A 16467-nucleotide genomic window follows, 5' to 3' on the forward strand; every position below is an offset into this window, starting at 1 on the left:
GGGTGCGTGTGTGTGTCTACCTTTATGTATTGTTGAGAAAACTATTTCTTTATATCTGAGGAAGTGGTTAAGAGTGGCAGACTCTAATCTGGAGAACTCCATTTAATTCCCCACTACCCCACATGAGGTCTGCAGGGTGATCTTGGGCCGGTCACAGTTCTCTCAGAACTCTCAGGCCCACCTACCTCACAAGGTTGTAGGGAAAGAATGGGAAAGGTGGCTGTAACCTGCTTTGAGATTTCTTCAGAAATAAGCCACTTTGAGATTGCCGCCAGGAGACTTTATACTCAGCCTCTTTCAGTTCACAAGTTTTTCTGGAAGGAGCAGACCTTCCTGTGCTTATTTTTAAAATTTATATACTGCCCATCTCAAACAAGCCATCTTGGGGCTAGTTGTTGTTCTTCCTACCAGAGCAAAACACTCTCTTCTGCACACATAAATGCTCCCTGTCTCTCCTCATGAGTAGACAAGAGCAAGATCATGTATCTTTGACTGTCTTTCAGTTCACTCCATACTGTGAAGCTTTTTTGTGAACTTCTAAGCAAAATTAGACATTGGACCAGTTATGAAGTACTTCTATATTTATATGTTATTTGACACCTTGCAGGTATATCTCATACAAAACATTCACTATCTGTATTCAAAGGGTAAAAGCAAGAAATTATGTTAGTGACGGAACCTCCTTTTTTAGCATATGCAGTGATAACATCCTAACATTGTAAAAAAATGCTAGATGTATTGTGGTCAAACCTACTCATTATGAACCTGTGTCCTTTTTCAGTGAGACAATCTCATTCTAAAAATATTATTATTATGTATTGGCATATGCAGTAATATTCTAACATTGTAAAAATGAAGAAAATATGCCGAGAACTATGTGGGAAGAGAAAGGGAGAGGGGATATGAAGAAACAATACAAGCATGTGGCATTAAAACCTACCCACTAAAAAAGACAAAAACAAAACTTCATGGATGGATAATTGGAGAAGGCTGCATGAAATCTCCTTGCCTGTTTTGTCCTCATGTTATAATGTTGCTGTATTATAATGAAATTTTCTGTGTGTCATAATGCAATCAACAATACACTTAAAAAAAAATAGCCAGATTGCTCAGGGGACAACATTAAGACTATATCAGGAGTGTAGTAGGCAGGGTAAGCATGTGACACTGACAACACAAAATGGTGGTGTGGCCGGAAACCAAATCTGAATTAAGAAATTCCTCACTGGGAAACTGCAACTTAAGATCTGAAGGGGGGGGGGAACCACTGCAAAGCAAGATTCAGAAACTGGGGAGTAAGGGGTCACAACATTTGGCTCTTTTACTGGGGAGGCAAAATTTTGTGCATAAAGTTTTGCATTACTGGATTCTTTAAGAATGTCAGTGTGGGGGGCCATTGTGCAGAAATGGTATCCAGCAAGTTCCGAATCTGTTAGGCTATACTTAATGTTGGGATTGTTTTTGTCCCAATGTGCATCACCATGCCAACATTGAATTTTTTTTGCCACATCTCACCCAGCTTGTGGAAATCGTCCTGCAGCTCATCACAGTCACCCTTGGTTTTCACCATCCTGAATACTTTTGTGTGAGACTTGCCCACTTGTCCACTATGCTGCTGACCCTTAGTTCCAGCTCAACGATGAACAAATCGAATAGTGGACATAACTAGTGGCCCCTCCCTTATATCTACACAGGTAGGTTAGTCAGAGAGAAAAGCACTGGCTTAAGGTCATCCAGTGAGTTCGAATTTTGGTCTCCTAGTTCTTATTCAGGCTCTCTAACCATGATACCAGATTCCCCAAAAGGTCCATAAAAGAATACATTTGTTATTGTTGCTTTTTATTTTTTGTTGTTGGTTTGAATGCTTGATTTAATTAGCATTCTATTCACTTATTGTTAATCGGTGTATGTACTTATCATTGGAGAGCAGCTAATGTTACACCAGTTTTTTAAAAAGGGATTCAGAAGGGAACCACAGGAAATTCCAGGCCAGTTAGCCTAACACCAGGCAAAGAGTAGAAATGAAATTCGAATACGATTATGATGCTCCTAGAACAGGCTTTCTTAACTGGGGTTTCCTGAAACCCTGAGGTTTCTTGACAGGGGAAGGGTTTCTCCAATTGGGTGGAAGTTAATTTAAAATATTTTTATTAAAAATGTTTAAAATTATCAGTTGATGTTATATTGGTTGCCCCCTCCCAAAATGAGCTCTTTTTCACTCCCATGTGGGGTTCTGCAGAGCGCAATGCTCTCCCCTACTCTTTTTAAAAATCTTCATGCATCCTTTGGCCCAGCTGGTCCAGAGTTATGGAGTGGGTTGCCATCAGTATGCTGATGATAGCCAGCTCTATCTCCTCATGGTCAGCCGCCCGGATCTCCCCCCCAGGAACAATTTGCCAGATGTTTGGAAGCCATGGCTGGGTGGCTTGAACAGTTGCCTGAGACTCAACAAGACGGAGATCCTGTAACTCGCTTTACGCGGGCCTGCCCTTGACCCTGGCCTGGAAATTGCAGCTAGAGCAAAAAGCAGCTGCTAGGGTCCTTACAGGAATATCTTGGATGGCCCCTGCCTGTGCTGAAGCAACTGCACTGGTTGCCAGTTGTGGCCTGGATTAGGTTCAAGGGCTTGGTATTGATCTTTAAGGCCCTTCGCGGTCTGGGACCTGCATATCTGAGGGACCATCTTATGCCCTATTTCCCTTGCAGGGTTTTACGCTTGGCAGGTACCAACTTATTGGTCACCTCAACTAGGGCACAACTTGATTTTCTCCTATGTTGCCCTTGTAAGGGCCTTCCTGTAGGAATCATAGAATCATAGAGTTGGAAGGGGCCATTACAGGCCATCTAGTCCAACCCCCTGCTCAATGCAGGATCAGCCCAAAGCATCCTAAAGCATCCAAGAAGAGTTGTCATCCAAGGAGAGTTGTATTTGACATCTTTGGATTGTTGTAATTGTAATTATTGGGGTTCTAGGGGGTATTATATGGAGTTTTATTGTCTGGATTTTCCCCCCCAAAGAAACCACTGTGAACCGGTATCTTACGGATTAAAAATTAGTTAAATGACAGTTGTAGTTAGCAAAACACAGTAGTATAGACCACAAGCCCTAATAATTTAAGTAACTTTGGGAATCATTTAGTATAGTGTTGCTCTATTGCCTGCATAGAAAAGCTGTCTTGAATAATTCAGTTTTGCATCGTTTCAGGCAGTCAGCGGAGTGATTGTAGAATGGGAGTAATATGCATGCTCCATCTAGCTTTTGATAATAGCCAGACCAAGGAGTTTTGCAATAACTACAGTTTCTGAACTGATTTTGAGGGAAGACCAATGTACAGTGCATTACAGTAGTCTAATCTAGATCTCACTGGATCCAGGTGGCCAAGTCAGCCATAGCAAGATAAAGGGCCATCTTACAGGTTAGGCTGAGTTGGGAGAAAGTGTTTGGTAACTGCATTAATTTGTTTCTCCAGAAATAACATTGAATCCACTATAACCCCAAGACTCTTAACTGCAAGGATTCTTCACAATCTTTGTCTTCTCAAGCAACACTACCTCTGTCTTCTCAGGGTTTAGTTTCAGTTTGTTTGCTTAAAACACCCAATACTACAACAGATCTACAGTGCAGCCTTATTTGAAATACTGCGTGTAGTTATGGTCATCGCACCTCACAAAGAACACTGCAGAACTGGAAAAGGTACAGAAAAGGGCAAACAAGATGTTTAGGGGCTGGAGTATCTTCATTGTGGGGAAAGGCTTAGGAGCTGGGGATTTTCAGTTTAGAAAAGAGACAACTAAAAATGGGGAGCATGATAGATATTTATAAAATTATGTATGGGGTGGAGAGAATTGACAATTAAATTTTTCTCCCGCTCTGAAAATACTAGAATTGGAGGGCATTCAGTGATGCTGATGGGCAGCAGATTCAGGACAGATTAAAGGAACTACAACTTTACACAAGGAATGATTAAAATGTGGTGTAGTGGTGGCCACAGGAATAGTCAGCTTTAGAAAGGGATCAGACAATTAATGAAGTATAGATCTATCAGTAGCTCATAGTCATGGTGCCTAAAGGGAATCTCCCTGTTCAAAGGCAGTAAACCTCTGAATACCAGTGCTAGGAGCCAAGAATAGGAGTAGGCCTCAGACCCTATTCCCTGTTGCATGATCTCCAAAAGAACTAGTTGGCCACAGAGTGAGACAAGATGTAAGACTCGATAGACCACTGGTCTGATCTGGCAGGGCTCTTTTTGGTCTTTTTATGTTTCCTGCTGCCTGCTTTGCATAACTATTCCAGGGATGTCAAAACTGCGGCCTTCCAGATGCCCATGGGAATTGCAGTCTACTCCTTTCCTAGGGCCCTTTGCCCCTTTCTCTAAATATGTGTGCATATTTGCCAATGGAATCCAGAGACTCCTGTCTACTCTGCTTCTCATAGGACAACAGCTCAGCAGTTTACTTCCACAGGCTTCATCCTAAAATACTCTTTAGGGATGATAACACTGATTTACAGACAGAGTGCCTGAAGAACTATGGACGGAGGTTCGCAACATTGTATAAGAGGTAGCAACTAAAACCATCCCAAAGAAAAAGAAATGCAAGAAAGCAAAATGGCTGTCTGAGGAAACTTTACAAATAGCTAAGGAGAGAAAGGAAGTAAAAGGCAAGGGAGAAAGAGAAAGATACACCCAATTGAATACAGAATTCCAAAGAAAAGCTAGAAGAGATAAGAATGCCTTCTTAAATGCAAGGACTGCAAGGCGAACAAACCAGTCAGTCCTAGAGGAGATCAACCCTGACTGCTCTTTAGAAGGCCAGATCCTGAAGATGAAACTGAAATACTTTGGCCACCTTATGAGAAGGAGAAGAGCATAATGCTGGGAGCGATTGAGGGCAAAAGAAGAAGGGGACAACAGAGAATGAGGTGGCTGGATGGAGTCACTGAAACAGTTGGTACAAACTTAAATGGACTCCGGGGAATGGTAGAGGACAAGAAGGCCTGAAGGATCATTGTCCATGGGGTTGCGATGGGTCGGACACAACTTCGCACCTAACAACAACAAATACTGATTTATTTACTAGAGAAGAACACTGTACGTTTCTCATTATGAAAACTGAAATGCTAAAGAAAAATATTTGCAGCTCATAGCTTGTGAAAAACTAGGTATTTTAATTTGCATTTATCAGTAGAACCCCTTCCCAAGTAGTCAGTGGATTGTACAAAAAGTCATGCATTCTGCTTCTAATGCAACAATCACAAATACCAAATGCTTCCAACCAAAGTCACTTCAGTTTAAAAGATGAAATAGAATCCAATTTAAAAAGCACTGAGCAGAGAAAATCTTTTTTTCTAAGTGTAGATGTTGTTGATTTCAGTTGTCATCATCAATTTTGCCAGGGTTTCTGTGGTTCTTGAAGTGTTCTGGATAAAATTTAAGAGGGAAAAAAAGACTTCGTAAAATGAACTATAAAGAACACATCGATAAATAGTCATAACCAATAAAAAGAAAATATAACTGGTGAAAAGAATGAGGGCTTTTCCGTACACCATAAATATAGTGAACTGCGTACCTGGTGAAGACGCTACATTTTTGGCGTTCTGCATGATGTCACCAACATCCAGCATCCAAGCAGCAAACTGCTAGCTGCATCCTCTATTTTAAAGTACTTGCTGGGGAATCGCATAAAGTGGATTCCCCAACCTAAAAAGCGCGAGCTAGAGGAGAGCAACCAGCAGGCCACATGCTAAAGAAATGTATGGCAGCAAAGAAACACAATCTCCCCCTCCAATGTCCCACCCTTGCACCTGCCTCCCTCTCCCTTCTCCCGTGGATGGATTTTTTTGTTTTTTAAAAGCAAACTGCCTGGAACAATGAATAGAAGTAAAAGCATGCAGACAAAGCAAAAAAAATATTTTTCCCCAAGTTGTCACACAAAGCATGCCTTTCTAAAGTACCCCCCCCTCTAAAAATCAGGAACAAGATTTTTTTTTCAATATCAAGACTCATGAGTCCATAATGGGTGGCATTAAAAAAGCACTAGGCAACTATGATTAGATAGCAGTTCTCAACCTTGCCTTTGCGGTGACCCCAACTTGGCGGCGGTGTGGGCATGCAGCGTATGCACACAGGTGGCATGCGTATGTGCACAACAATTGAGGTGGTGTGGAGGCGGCCATTGCCCAAGCCACAAGACATGATAATGAGTATAAGATGTCTGCCAAAGGTTGTGGACAATGTTCCCTCTAATTTTTTTCCCCCTACTGAGAGGAGCAGTTCACATCCTGACTAGAAAAATAACTGCTGTAATCTTAAAATGGGCAGTGGACAATGCAAGTCTCTGCACGACTCCAGACAGCTGCTGAGTGGAGCTTCCTGTGTGAATGAGCAACTGCTGATGCTCACAACAAGTGGAACACTGACAATGAGTGCTTCAGATTTTGCTAATTACTAACCAAAGGAAAAAATAAGAACCAATAAGCGCATATTGAATCCCCCCCCCTTTATGGTAAATGAAAGGATTTAAATGTGCTTATCATGATCTTGGATTGTTGCCAACACTCTGGAAAGGAAGCAGGGAACTTCTGTGCAAAATGGCTTCTCCATTCAGTGATACAGAAATTCCATATGTGCTTGAAGAAGCACATGTGCAGCATCCCTAGCTGCAGGACAGAGGGGAGAAGCCCTCATGAGAGCTGCATGCACAAGGAGGTCAATTGGGGTAAAGACAGTCTTATTTAGTTTCTGATTATGTATCTCCTGCCAAATCTGTCCAGTCTATGTTGCTGAAATATATTCTGATGTAGTGGCACTACTCTGGAGTAAACAATAAATTCAACTTCCAAAGTATACCTTAGAGAAAGTACAGCTTAGGAGCAAATAACCATATCGATCTCCCCCTTCCTCCAAAGAGCTCAGGGGAGCATTCATAAGTCTCCCATCCCCACTATCCTCAAAACAACCCTGTGACACAGTGAGGAACCAAGCCTCCATCACCACTTTCATACTTCAGATCTATAACCACTTCAACACTATACTGGCTCTCTAAGAAAGAACTTCAGAGAACAAGCCTAAGTGGATCTACTCAGAAGTTTGTTCCATTTTATTCAATGGGATTTACTTGCAGAAAAGCATACTTAGGATTCAAGCCGATATTTAAGTCTTCCATTTAAGCCAGAGCTTCTCCAGTACTTGATGTTTCAGAATGAGTTTCAAAGCTTAAGGCTTTAATAAATCACCAAGACCACTGATTGTTTTGTGACTCCAGGCAGGTGAGAGCAAGGCAGATGTGGCATACTCTGAAGGTAGTTAATTGGTTTCCACTCCACACACTTCAGCTGGTTGAGCAGTTACCACCCCCAACCAACATGGAACTCTGGAAATCAGCTCGCCAAGATGGACAAGAGATTAAGTTGGTAGTTAAGATACAGTCCAAACCTCTCAGGATGTGAGCATTTGGAATAAAGCCGCATGGTAAATTTTTTTTAGGATGGCACTTAATTCATTGTTTACGTTAAATGATGACAGGAAGCATCCAATTTAAGGCATTGTTTGGATCTAAAACAATTTAAACCCAATGACTGTTACTGATCATGAGTCAAGGCTTATACCAGCAATGTCAGGAGGCCGCTCAAAATCAGGGATAGTTACAGGATTGACCAAACCCCGAGTTCAGCATTGCCTGTGCAATCTCCTCAACTACTTTCACAGTGCCCCAAAGCGGGGAGAAGGAGACATCATGGAAGTGATGCAAGCAGTGTGGTCTTGCTAGAAGAGACTTCTTTCAGGAGAGCCATAGTAATATAAAGCTAACTCTTTTGGCAAGTAAACCATTAGGTATTGAGATTGCAAAGAAAGACCTTCCATTAATTTAAACCAAATTTTCCTCACACTTGCTATCTGAAATAAGACTAGGTATAGTCCAAATAATCAAGGCTTACCTTAACCAAGCTACTTAGGATTTTGGATGACAGGATAGGCTTGAAAGCTTCAACTGTAAAGATGTCCAGTTTGATGACATCAGTGTAACACTGATAAAGCACAGCAGGGATTCGCCACACTTGACAGTAGCTGAGAACTAAGGATAACCAAAGAAAGGAGACAATGCTCAGGAACCCAATTTACAATGGACAATAAAGATATGTGTACAGAACTGGTTACTTAAAAGGTTTTCATCCAGCCTTTCGATGAGCCCTGGAACAAGAGGCCAACCACTTGGGCTTAAGAGGCCCACACTTAAAATACACATTTAATACTTTACATTTAAACTTCAGCAGCAGAAAAATATTAATCACCTATCACATTTCAATCATATGTTATCGCCGCTAAAAGTGTTGCAAAATAATTTATTTATTTGTTTGTTTATTTATTTTTCAATTTAGTCCCCACCCTTCCCAGAGTGCTGGCTCAGGGATTATGTTTGTTTTAGAAACATTTTTGGTTTCTAAAACAAACATAATACAAAATTTATATATTAAATACAATCTAAAAACAATCATACCAGCCAATTGGTTCACTAGGAGAATTCAATTCTTAGTTTCAGGGAGGGGTATCTGTATAGAAGGAGCCCAGTAAATCTTTAATCAAAGTCATCTTGCGGTTCATTGGCTCCAACCAAATGGCTGGTGGAAGAGCTCTGTCTTACAGGCCATGCAAAACTGACCTACTTCTGTCAGGGTCCTCAGCTCTTCCGGGAGCTCATCCCACCAGGTTGGGGCCAGGACCAAAGAGGCCCTGGCTGAAGCCAGACATACTTCTTTGGGGGCAGGGATCACCAGTTTGTTCAAATTGGATGATCTTAATGTCCTTCGGGGGGTCATAGTCAGCCAAGTGTTTCCTCGTGCTGCATTCTAAAATGCAGGAGCATACAAAACTGGTGGTGTTACGGGGAATTAATCCAGTACAGAAGAAAAGGCCCTCTCCTTGGTGTAAATGTTGCTTCCCACAAAGAAGAGACACAAAGCAGAATCTTGTCAAAACACTGGAGGATGGAGGTAGCCGGGGGATGGGCAGATTTCACACAGGGAGCCATGTCAAGAAGGGCTCTAGCAGTCAAAAGCCACACCTTGGACTGGGCCTGAAAGCAGACTGTTAAGAAGGAATTTGGCCAGGGCAAAATTTGTTATCCCCTTAACATTCTGTACTAGCCGGGGCTTCTGGGCCATCTTCAAGGACAGCCACCCATAGCACGTACTGCAGTAATCCTAGAGGCAGGGATGATTGTTGGAAGATGCTGTGACTCTGTTCACCAAAACTGTGAAGAAATACCATCCAGCCAAGAATTCAACTCAATATTGCAGTTGTTGTGACTGCACAGAGACCCAGCTGCAGAGCGCTCAAGGTCTCAGTTGAGAATATGACACCAACTGCAATGGTTTAAAACTCCACACCCTGCTAGTATGTCACACCCAGAAGGGACAGAGAAGGAAACAGGCCAAATTGCTAGAGTATAAACTGTTCCTTTGGGAAAGGAAAGTAATGAATTGTCAAAGGTTTTCATGGCTAGAGTCAGCTGGTTGTTGTGGGTTTTCTGGGCTGTGTGGCTGTGGTCTGGCAATTTCAGTCCCTGATGTTCTGCCAGTAACTGTGACTAGCATCTTCAGAGATAAGACACTGCAAGATGGGAATCTCTCCATGCTTGGCTACCAGCCCTAAAAACACCAGACTATAACAATAACAGGACTCTAAAAACACCTTGCAAAGGTTCATCAGGTAAGACAGGCAAGACTAATGGAATTCTAATGAATGCCACTCACACACAGGAAAGGCGCTTTCTAGTTCCAGTCTATCCCCTAGGACAGTGGTCCCCAACCTGCGGGCTGCGGCCCGGTGCCGGGCTGCGGCTCCCTCTCCCCGCCCCCCCGCAGTAAAAAACTTCCCAGGCCGCAAGCTTGCGGCCCGGGAAGCTTCTTACTGCGGGAGGGGGGGAAGAGGGAATCAGGGCCGGGACGCGCATCGCGCATGCGCGGACTGTACGGGTGCGGCCCACGAATGCAGCCCAATGTGCGGGCGCGGCCCGATGTGCGGGCGCGGCCCGCACGGGCGCGGCCCGATGCCCTGCCGGTCCCCAGCCTCAGAAAGGTTGGGGACCACTGCCCTAGGATATGACAGGAATGTGGTATGTTACACCCTCTGCACTGAGAAGTAAATAAAATGCCCAGCAACTGTTCACACACTCCACACTTTGGCACAGAGGGATCCCCATTTCACCATGTCCTACCTTTGAAGATGCCAGCCACAGTTACTGATGAAACACCAAGAACTAAAACTACCAGACCCTGGCCACACAGTCCAGAAAACGCACAACAACCCGAAGGGAAAGTTTATCCTGAAGAGGGGAGGGAGAGCGACAGAAATGAGCTTCCTTATACCATATTATGATTTATCTTTTTTTAAAACAGTCTTATGCTGCCTTTCCATCTAATCACGATCCACAATGCAGCAATATAAAAATATTAAACAATTAAAATACAGTTAAAATATAAAATATTCAGTTTAAAACACACACTAGAAGCAGTCCCCAAAACCATTATTGGGAGCATGGCAGACAAAAAGGAAGTCATGATGGGATAGGTTTATGCCCACGGACTCCATCTTACCCAGGCAGCAAGGGACAACGGAAAGAAGTCCCAACCACAACTTCTAAGGATTTTGAACTTTAAACCGTGGCAGCTTCAAGTAAAGCTAGTCATTCCTAAGTAAAGAACATTTAGGATAAGTTCCAAGTGAAGGAAGAGGGGATTGCATCTTCACCTTTTCTTTCTTCCCTTTCTCAGCTTGAAATGCTTGACAAGACCATACACATTTTTTTCATTTAGCTATTTATTTTTTTACATTTTTATATCGCCCTCCCTTACGGCTCAGTATTTTGAATGCTCTAAGGCTAATCTCTGGGAAAACACCATGCCTATTCTGTCTTGCTCTCTAAAGTGCAGTAACCAAAAAGGGCTGTGGGTAAGCACCCCATTCCAGGAGCACGCTAGCTCCAAGTAGTGTAAAGATGGCTGCCACGACTGCTTCTAGGAATGTAGCAGAAGACATGGCAATTAGATGGGGCCTCTGAAGAGCATCACAGGCACAGATATGACTACATCTGGCAGGAGGGACTCTCAAGAACCACTGGTGGCAACTGCCTTGTTATTGGGAGAGGGAGGGGAAGGGCAGCATTGCCCAGTGGAGACCTGGGACAGCTGCAGGTTTTTTTTTTTTACCTCCGGGACGTCAACCACAAGGAAGGGCATGTTTTTTCATATATACTATTGTATAAGTTGAAATGGATGCAAGGCCCTCCTGTCTTTTTTGTGCCAGAGAGAAAAAATAAGAGGAAAAAAAGGCATTATTACATACCTGCTGCAGGAAGATCCCGTACAATATTGGGTTGTTCTAGAAGTGAACAACAGACATTATCTTTGAACTGTTTTGTCTTTAATGCTTTCAGAAAAGGAGAAGAAAGCATTACGGTTGATTCAGGGGTTTTATAATCTGTAATGGAAGATGTTGAAAAAACAGCCACTTGCAAATCCGACTTCTGAATGTGTCCAAACACCTAGAAAGAAAGGAAATTCTAAATCTCATCATCAGGCAGACAAAAAAGAACTGTGATGGGGCTAATGGGTGTGTCATGAGAGCTTCCAATATGGTGAGATATAGATATGTTCAAGTAAAATAATCAATTGGATTGGGAAAATAATGTAGTAATGTGAATTAGTATAGTGCAGTTCACAATACTTTCCTGATATATTCTGAATTGGTGTAATGCAGTGCCTTGATCGGTAGTTCTCAATCTCCCTAATGCCGCGACCCTTTAATACAGTTCCTCATGTAGTGGTGACCCCCAACCGTAAAACTATGCAAGTGTTCTTTCACAGAAATTAAACCGAAACAGACCAATGGCATGAAGATCCGTTGTTCATGCTGGTATATAAATTGGTATTTTCCCAGGGTTTCTCAGTTCAGTTCTGCCTCTTGTCCCACCATATAGAATAGTACAGATGCACTGGAAAACCAATATGGTAATAAAAAATATCCAAATTGGACTTATACAGAGTCGTCTCTCTTCAGTTTCAGTTATTCTTTAATTCTTATTTCATACAAGTCCCGATGCGTTTCGCCAACAGCTTTTTTAAGAGATGGTTTTTATATTTAAGGACCAACTTCAACTTATTAAGAAATCTCTTGACAGAGTATAAGGCCATACAGTAGCTAAACTTAGCTTGTGACATTTCAGACGTCTGAAACGCCACAAGCTAAGTTTAGCTACTGTATGAAGTTGGTCCTTAAATAAGTTGAAGTCTTTCCTGGGACCCACCCCTCCCAGTTCATTCATTCTTGTCCCACCATGCCAATCTTGCTCTTTTCTACTGCTCCAGACCATATATATCAATCTACCCCGCAAGGCTGTTGTGTAGATGGCGTCCCCCTGGCCAAACTGCTTGCTCCGCCATGACCCCTGTGAAAGGTTTGTTTGACCCCCAAAGGGGTCCCGAACCCCAGGTTGAGAACCACTGATCTGGAAGGTCCAGACTACCCAACCTTGTCAGATTACAGAGCTAAGCAGCGTCAGTCCTAGTTAGTATTTGGATGGGAGACCATCAAGGATGTGGCAGACAATAGCAAACCACCTCTGGTCATTTCTAGCCTTGAAAACCCTACGGGGCTGTCACAAGTTGGCTGTGAAATGACAGCACTTTCTACCAGCATTGCACAGTGCAGCAAGTAAGAGAATGAGCTGTGAACGGAGAGATCCCAGTTCTAACTCAGCCTGTTACAAGTGTACTCAGTGTCCTTAGGCAACTTTCTCTCTCCTTTGACCCCCTCATTTGCTATGAGGACATAGCTCAGGTCTTCCTTACAGAATTCTTGTAAGAATTTCAAGACAATACATTGTGATCGGAATACTGAAAGTACAACATAAGTATACAGGCTATGAACAACAATAATATTATATAGCACCAACAATGTTGGGCACTCTAATGAGAGAAAAAAGAATTGGTGAATCCATCCATATATCAAGCATATATTTTTTTCTTGCGTGCTCTGGAAAATTGATTGCCCCCACCTACCTTTTCAAGCCACTGGAATTGTTGGTCCTCTGCCACAAAACAAGTGCACTGGCACAGCAAAACCTGTTTAGAAAGAATAGAAATACTTGATGACCAGGTGCTACATTGTTAAGGTGGTATGAAGCTGTATCAAAGAATTCTGACTAGTCTCACTATATTAGTATTTACAAATATCGCTCATTTCTGTAAGTCTCTTCATCACCGGCAGCTGATATGAGTGGGAAGAGGCTATAGCTCCATGGCAGAGCACATGCTACTCGTGGCCTGTACCCCAGGATTAGAAGGCAACTCTCTATGGAGAATTTGGGTGGTGGGACTATATACACATACAATAGATACTACTTACTGTAGGATCTGAAATCAACTGATAGAACAAACAGAAAGAATCCGTTGGCAGGACACTGGTTGTGTGTGATGTTCTGCCCCATTCATTCCATAACTTGACAGATCCAACTACTTCCCAGTCTCCAGAATTCAAAACAAACGAAGACAAGAATGCTGTGAACAAAGGCAGATTTGCTTTAGGTAGCACTGGAACAGTACTGTTACACAGATAAGTGCAGTCAAGTTCCAAAAAACTTATAGCAACCCCAGCAAGATGCTTTCAAGGCAAGTAAGAAGCTGAAATGAGTTTGTCATTGCCTTCCACTGTAGAGCCTTCCTTGGCAGTCTCCTATACAAGTATTGACTCTGCTTAGCTGCCAACATCAGGCTATACTAGGCATCCTTCCCTCCCACAAGCATATTAACATTATCGAAGTAACTTGTGATATTATTTAACATTATTTAAGCTACACCAAAGTTGAAAGAAGACTCTCACTGCCGTTTAACATTTAAATAAGACACAAACAACTGCTTGGTTTGCACTGCTTACCTGCTGCATTGTGTCCTACACCCAATATGAATTTTGAAAAAGGAAACTGATGATCTGAAGAGCTTCCTGTAGATGCCCTGAATGCTGTGTTCCACAGAAGGTGCACATCCCTGAGCATAAGAAACAAACAAGAGCCAACAATAATATCCTGAGCAAGAAAATGGACCACGTAATTTAACCGGGCTGAATAAAAATATAGCTCATAGCAGTCCCACTGATCCAGTTCTCCACATTCCCACAGAAAGCAGCTTCTAGCAGGCCACAAGGAAAACTGTACCTTGCCCCTTTGTTCAGGAAAAGCAACAGCAGAGATGCAGAGATTCCCTTCTGCTCAAGTTATCCACAGAGGCCTGCCAAGTGATCCTGCACTAAGCAGGGGGTTGAATTAGATGGCCTGTAGGACCTCTTTCAACTCTATGATTCCATTATTATTATTGGATTTATTTCCTGCCACTTCCAAAGCCGGCTTGTGGTGGGTTACAATGTCCAATAAAAACGCATTAACCCCCCCATTAAAAGACATAAAATCACAGAACATGGTGGAAACCACCCCCACTACCAGAGGGTCAAAGATGGAGGTGAAGATGACTCAATTTACTACTCACACCAGGTTGTTAGGATGACCTGGAACACCAAGAATACTTGCTTTAAAGCCAGTTAACTCAACAAAGATAGGGGGCTGCAAAAGCTTGTGGGCTGTGCTATTCTGACCGGTTAAAAGTGCCAACATGTCACCTGACAACTAGCAGCTTTCTTAATAAACACAGGACAGAAGCCACAATGGATCAAAATGACTGTCCTACTTTTTTTAGGGACACCTGTTTGGCACTGGAGGCCCACCTAGCAGGGCTTGGAGGCTCAAGTCTACACCTAGTGCAGACTTTCCCCCACCTATAAGCATGAAGATTCCCCTACCTAATTGTAGCCAATAAACAGTGACGGATGGACCCATCCTTCCTGAATTTACCTAATGCCCAATTTAAAACGACTGTTTCCTGTACCACCTTTGGCTTTGTAAACATGTTGCAACATGAAGGGGCCATTAGATCTATAACCTGAAGGGATCGATCTTTCTCTCATGATGTCCCGAAAGAAAGGATGACAGCAACTGACCCAAGGGACTTCTGACCCAAACCAACCTCCCACAGAGCCTCCTTTTATTGGCACGCGTCTTGCTCGGGCCACGCCACCTGCCCCAGATCCCTGCCCAATCTTAGGTGCGGGCTGGTTTTTCATGGTGATAGAAAGGCACTTTGCACATGCTCAGAGGCGCCGCCACCGCAGCCTCCTCGGCTCGAGCCTCGCCTCCCAGTCAATTCAGACCCTTCGTCCGTCTGCTCCATCCCTAACTTGCCTCTTTTCCTCAAGCTCTACGCGGATCTCCCGGTCTTCCGGCGCTTCTTCCCGCGCCTCTGCCTCCTCGTCCTCCTCGTCGCCATCGTCCACCCCCGCGCGGGACGGGGCCGCCACCACCTCCCCAAAGAAAGTGGCCATCCCTCCCCCGCCGCTGGAAAGCGCCGCTCCGGCAGCCGGCCCAGTCCACGCCCAGGCGGGAACCGTCCCCTTCCGGGTTAGTGCGGCTGGCTCTGGCCGCGGCGGCTGCGGGGGCTCCCGGCGAGCATGCTCAGATGCGGCCTGGTCTCTCCTCGCCCCACTGCCTTGCCTTTTCCGACGTGACACGCAGGCGCCCTGGAAAAGCTACGGAGGCATCCTTAGGGGGGGCGAGCCCGGTCCGAGGCAGCAGACGGGACACAGGGCGCTGCGTGGCATAGACTGGGAGTCGGGGGCGATCTGCACGCGCCGTCCAGCATTCAGCAGCGAGAGCCGGGGAACGTTTAAGGAGGTGTTTGCGCTGTTATACGGGGGAAAAATATTTTCAGTTCTGCCTTCTGCCTTCTGGAAGCCCCCCTAGCAGGGCTTGGAGGCTCAAGTCTACACCTAGTGCAGACTTTCCCCCACCTATAAGCATAAAGATTCCCCTACCTAATTGTAGCCAATAAACAGTGACGGATGGACCCATCCTTCCTGAATTTACCTAATGCCCAATTTAAAACAACTGTTTCCTGTACCACCTTTGGCTTTGTAAACATGTTGCAACATGAAGGGGCCATTAGATCTATAACCTGAAGGGATCGATCTTTCTCTCATGATGTCCCGAAAGAAAGGATGACAGCAACTGACCCAAGGGTCAGCCTTCTGCCTTCACTGGAATAGCCTTCTTTGGAGTGCTTGCCTTCTTCCCCCCCTTCGCCTTCTCGCCATTCAGGTGGGTGACCAGGTGCATCCTCTTCTCCACCTCACCTGCCAGACGTACCCAGCCCATCACCATCTCCGGGTCATCCAGGTTCAGACACTTTTTTGTCAGATCCATGCGCAGGCCCTGACGGTAGGCTTGGACCCGCTGCGCCTCCACCCAACTGGGAATCAATGCCACAAGCTTCTTAAATTCCCGGGTGTACTGGGCCACCGACCTGGATCCTTGTTTCAGGCTCCTCAAGTTCTCCAACACAGTCTCCACCTTGAACGGATCTTCAAA

General features: G+C 44.1%; 1 protein-coding gene across 1 annotated transcript; it reads right to left on the minus strand.

Annotated features, from left to right (window-relative positions):
- Positions 1-5147: 5147 nt before the first annotated feature.
- PSMG1 (proteasome assembly chaperone 1) lies at positions 5148-15498 on the minus strand. The gene is made up of 7 exons (XM_077321549.1): positions 15286-15498; positions 13932-14041; positions 13404-13555; positions 13058-13120; positions 11343-11541; positions 7937-8073; positions 5148-5419 (listed from the first exon to the last, which is right to left on the minus strand). Exons 1-7 carry the CDS (start codon positions 15423-15425, stop codon positions 5348-5350), a joined length of 873 nt encoding a protein of 290 aa, XP_077177664.1. The 5' UTR covers positions 15426-15498; the 3' UTR covers positions 5148-5347.
- Positions 15499-16467: the final 969 nt, after the last annotated feature.

The sequence above is a fragment of the Paroedura picta genome, chromosome 2, assembly GCF_049243985.1.
Source record: "Paroedura picta isolate Pp20150507F chromosome 2, Ppicta_v3.0, whole genome shotgun sequence".
NCBI classification, from domain to species: domain Eukaryota; kingdom Metazoa; phylum Chordata; class Lepidosauria; order Squamata; family Gekkonidae; genus Paroedura; species Paroedura picta.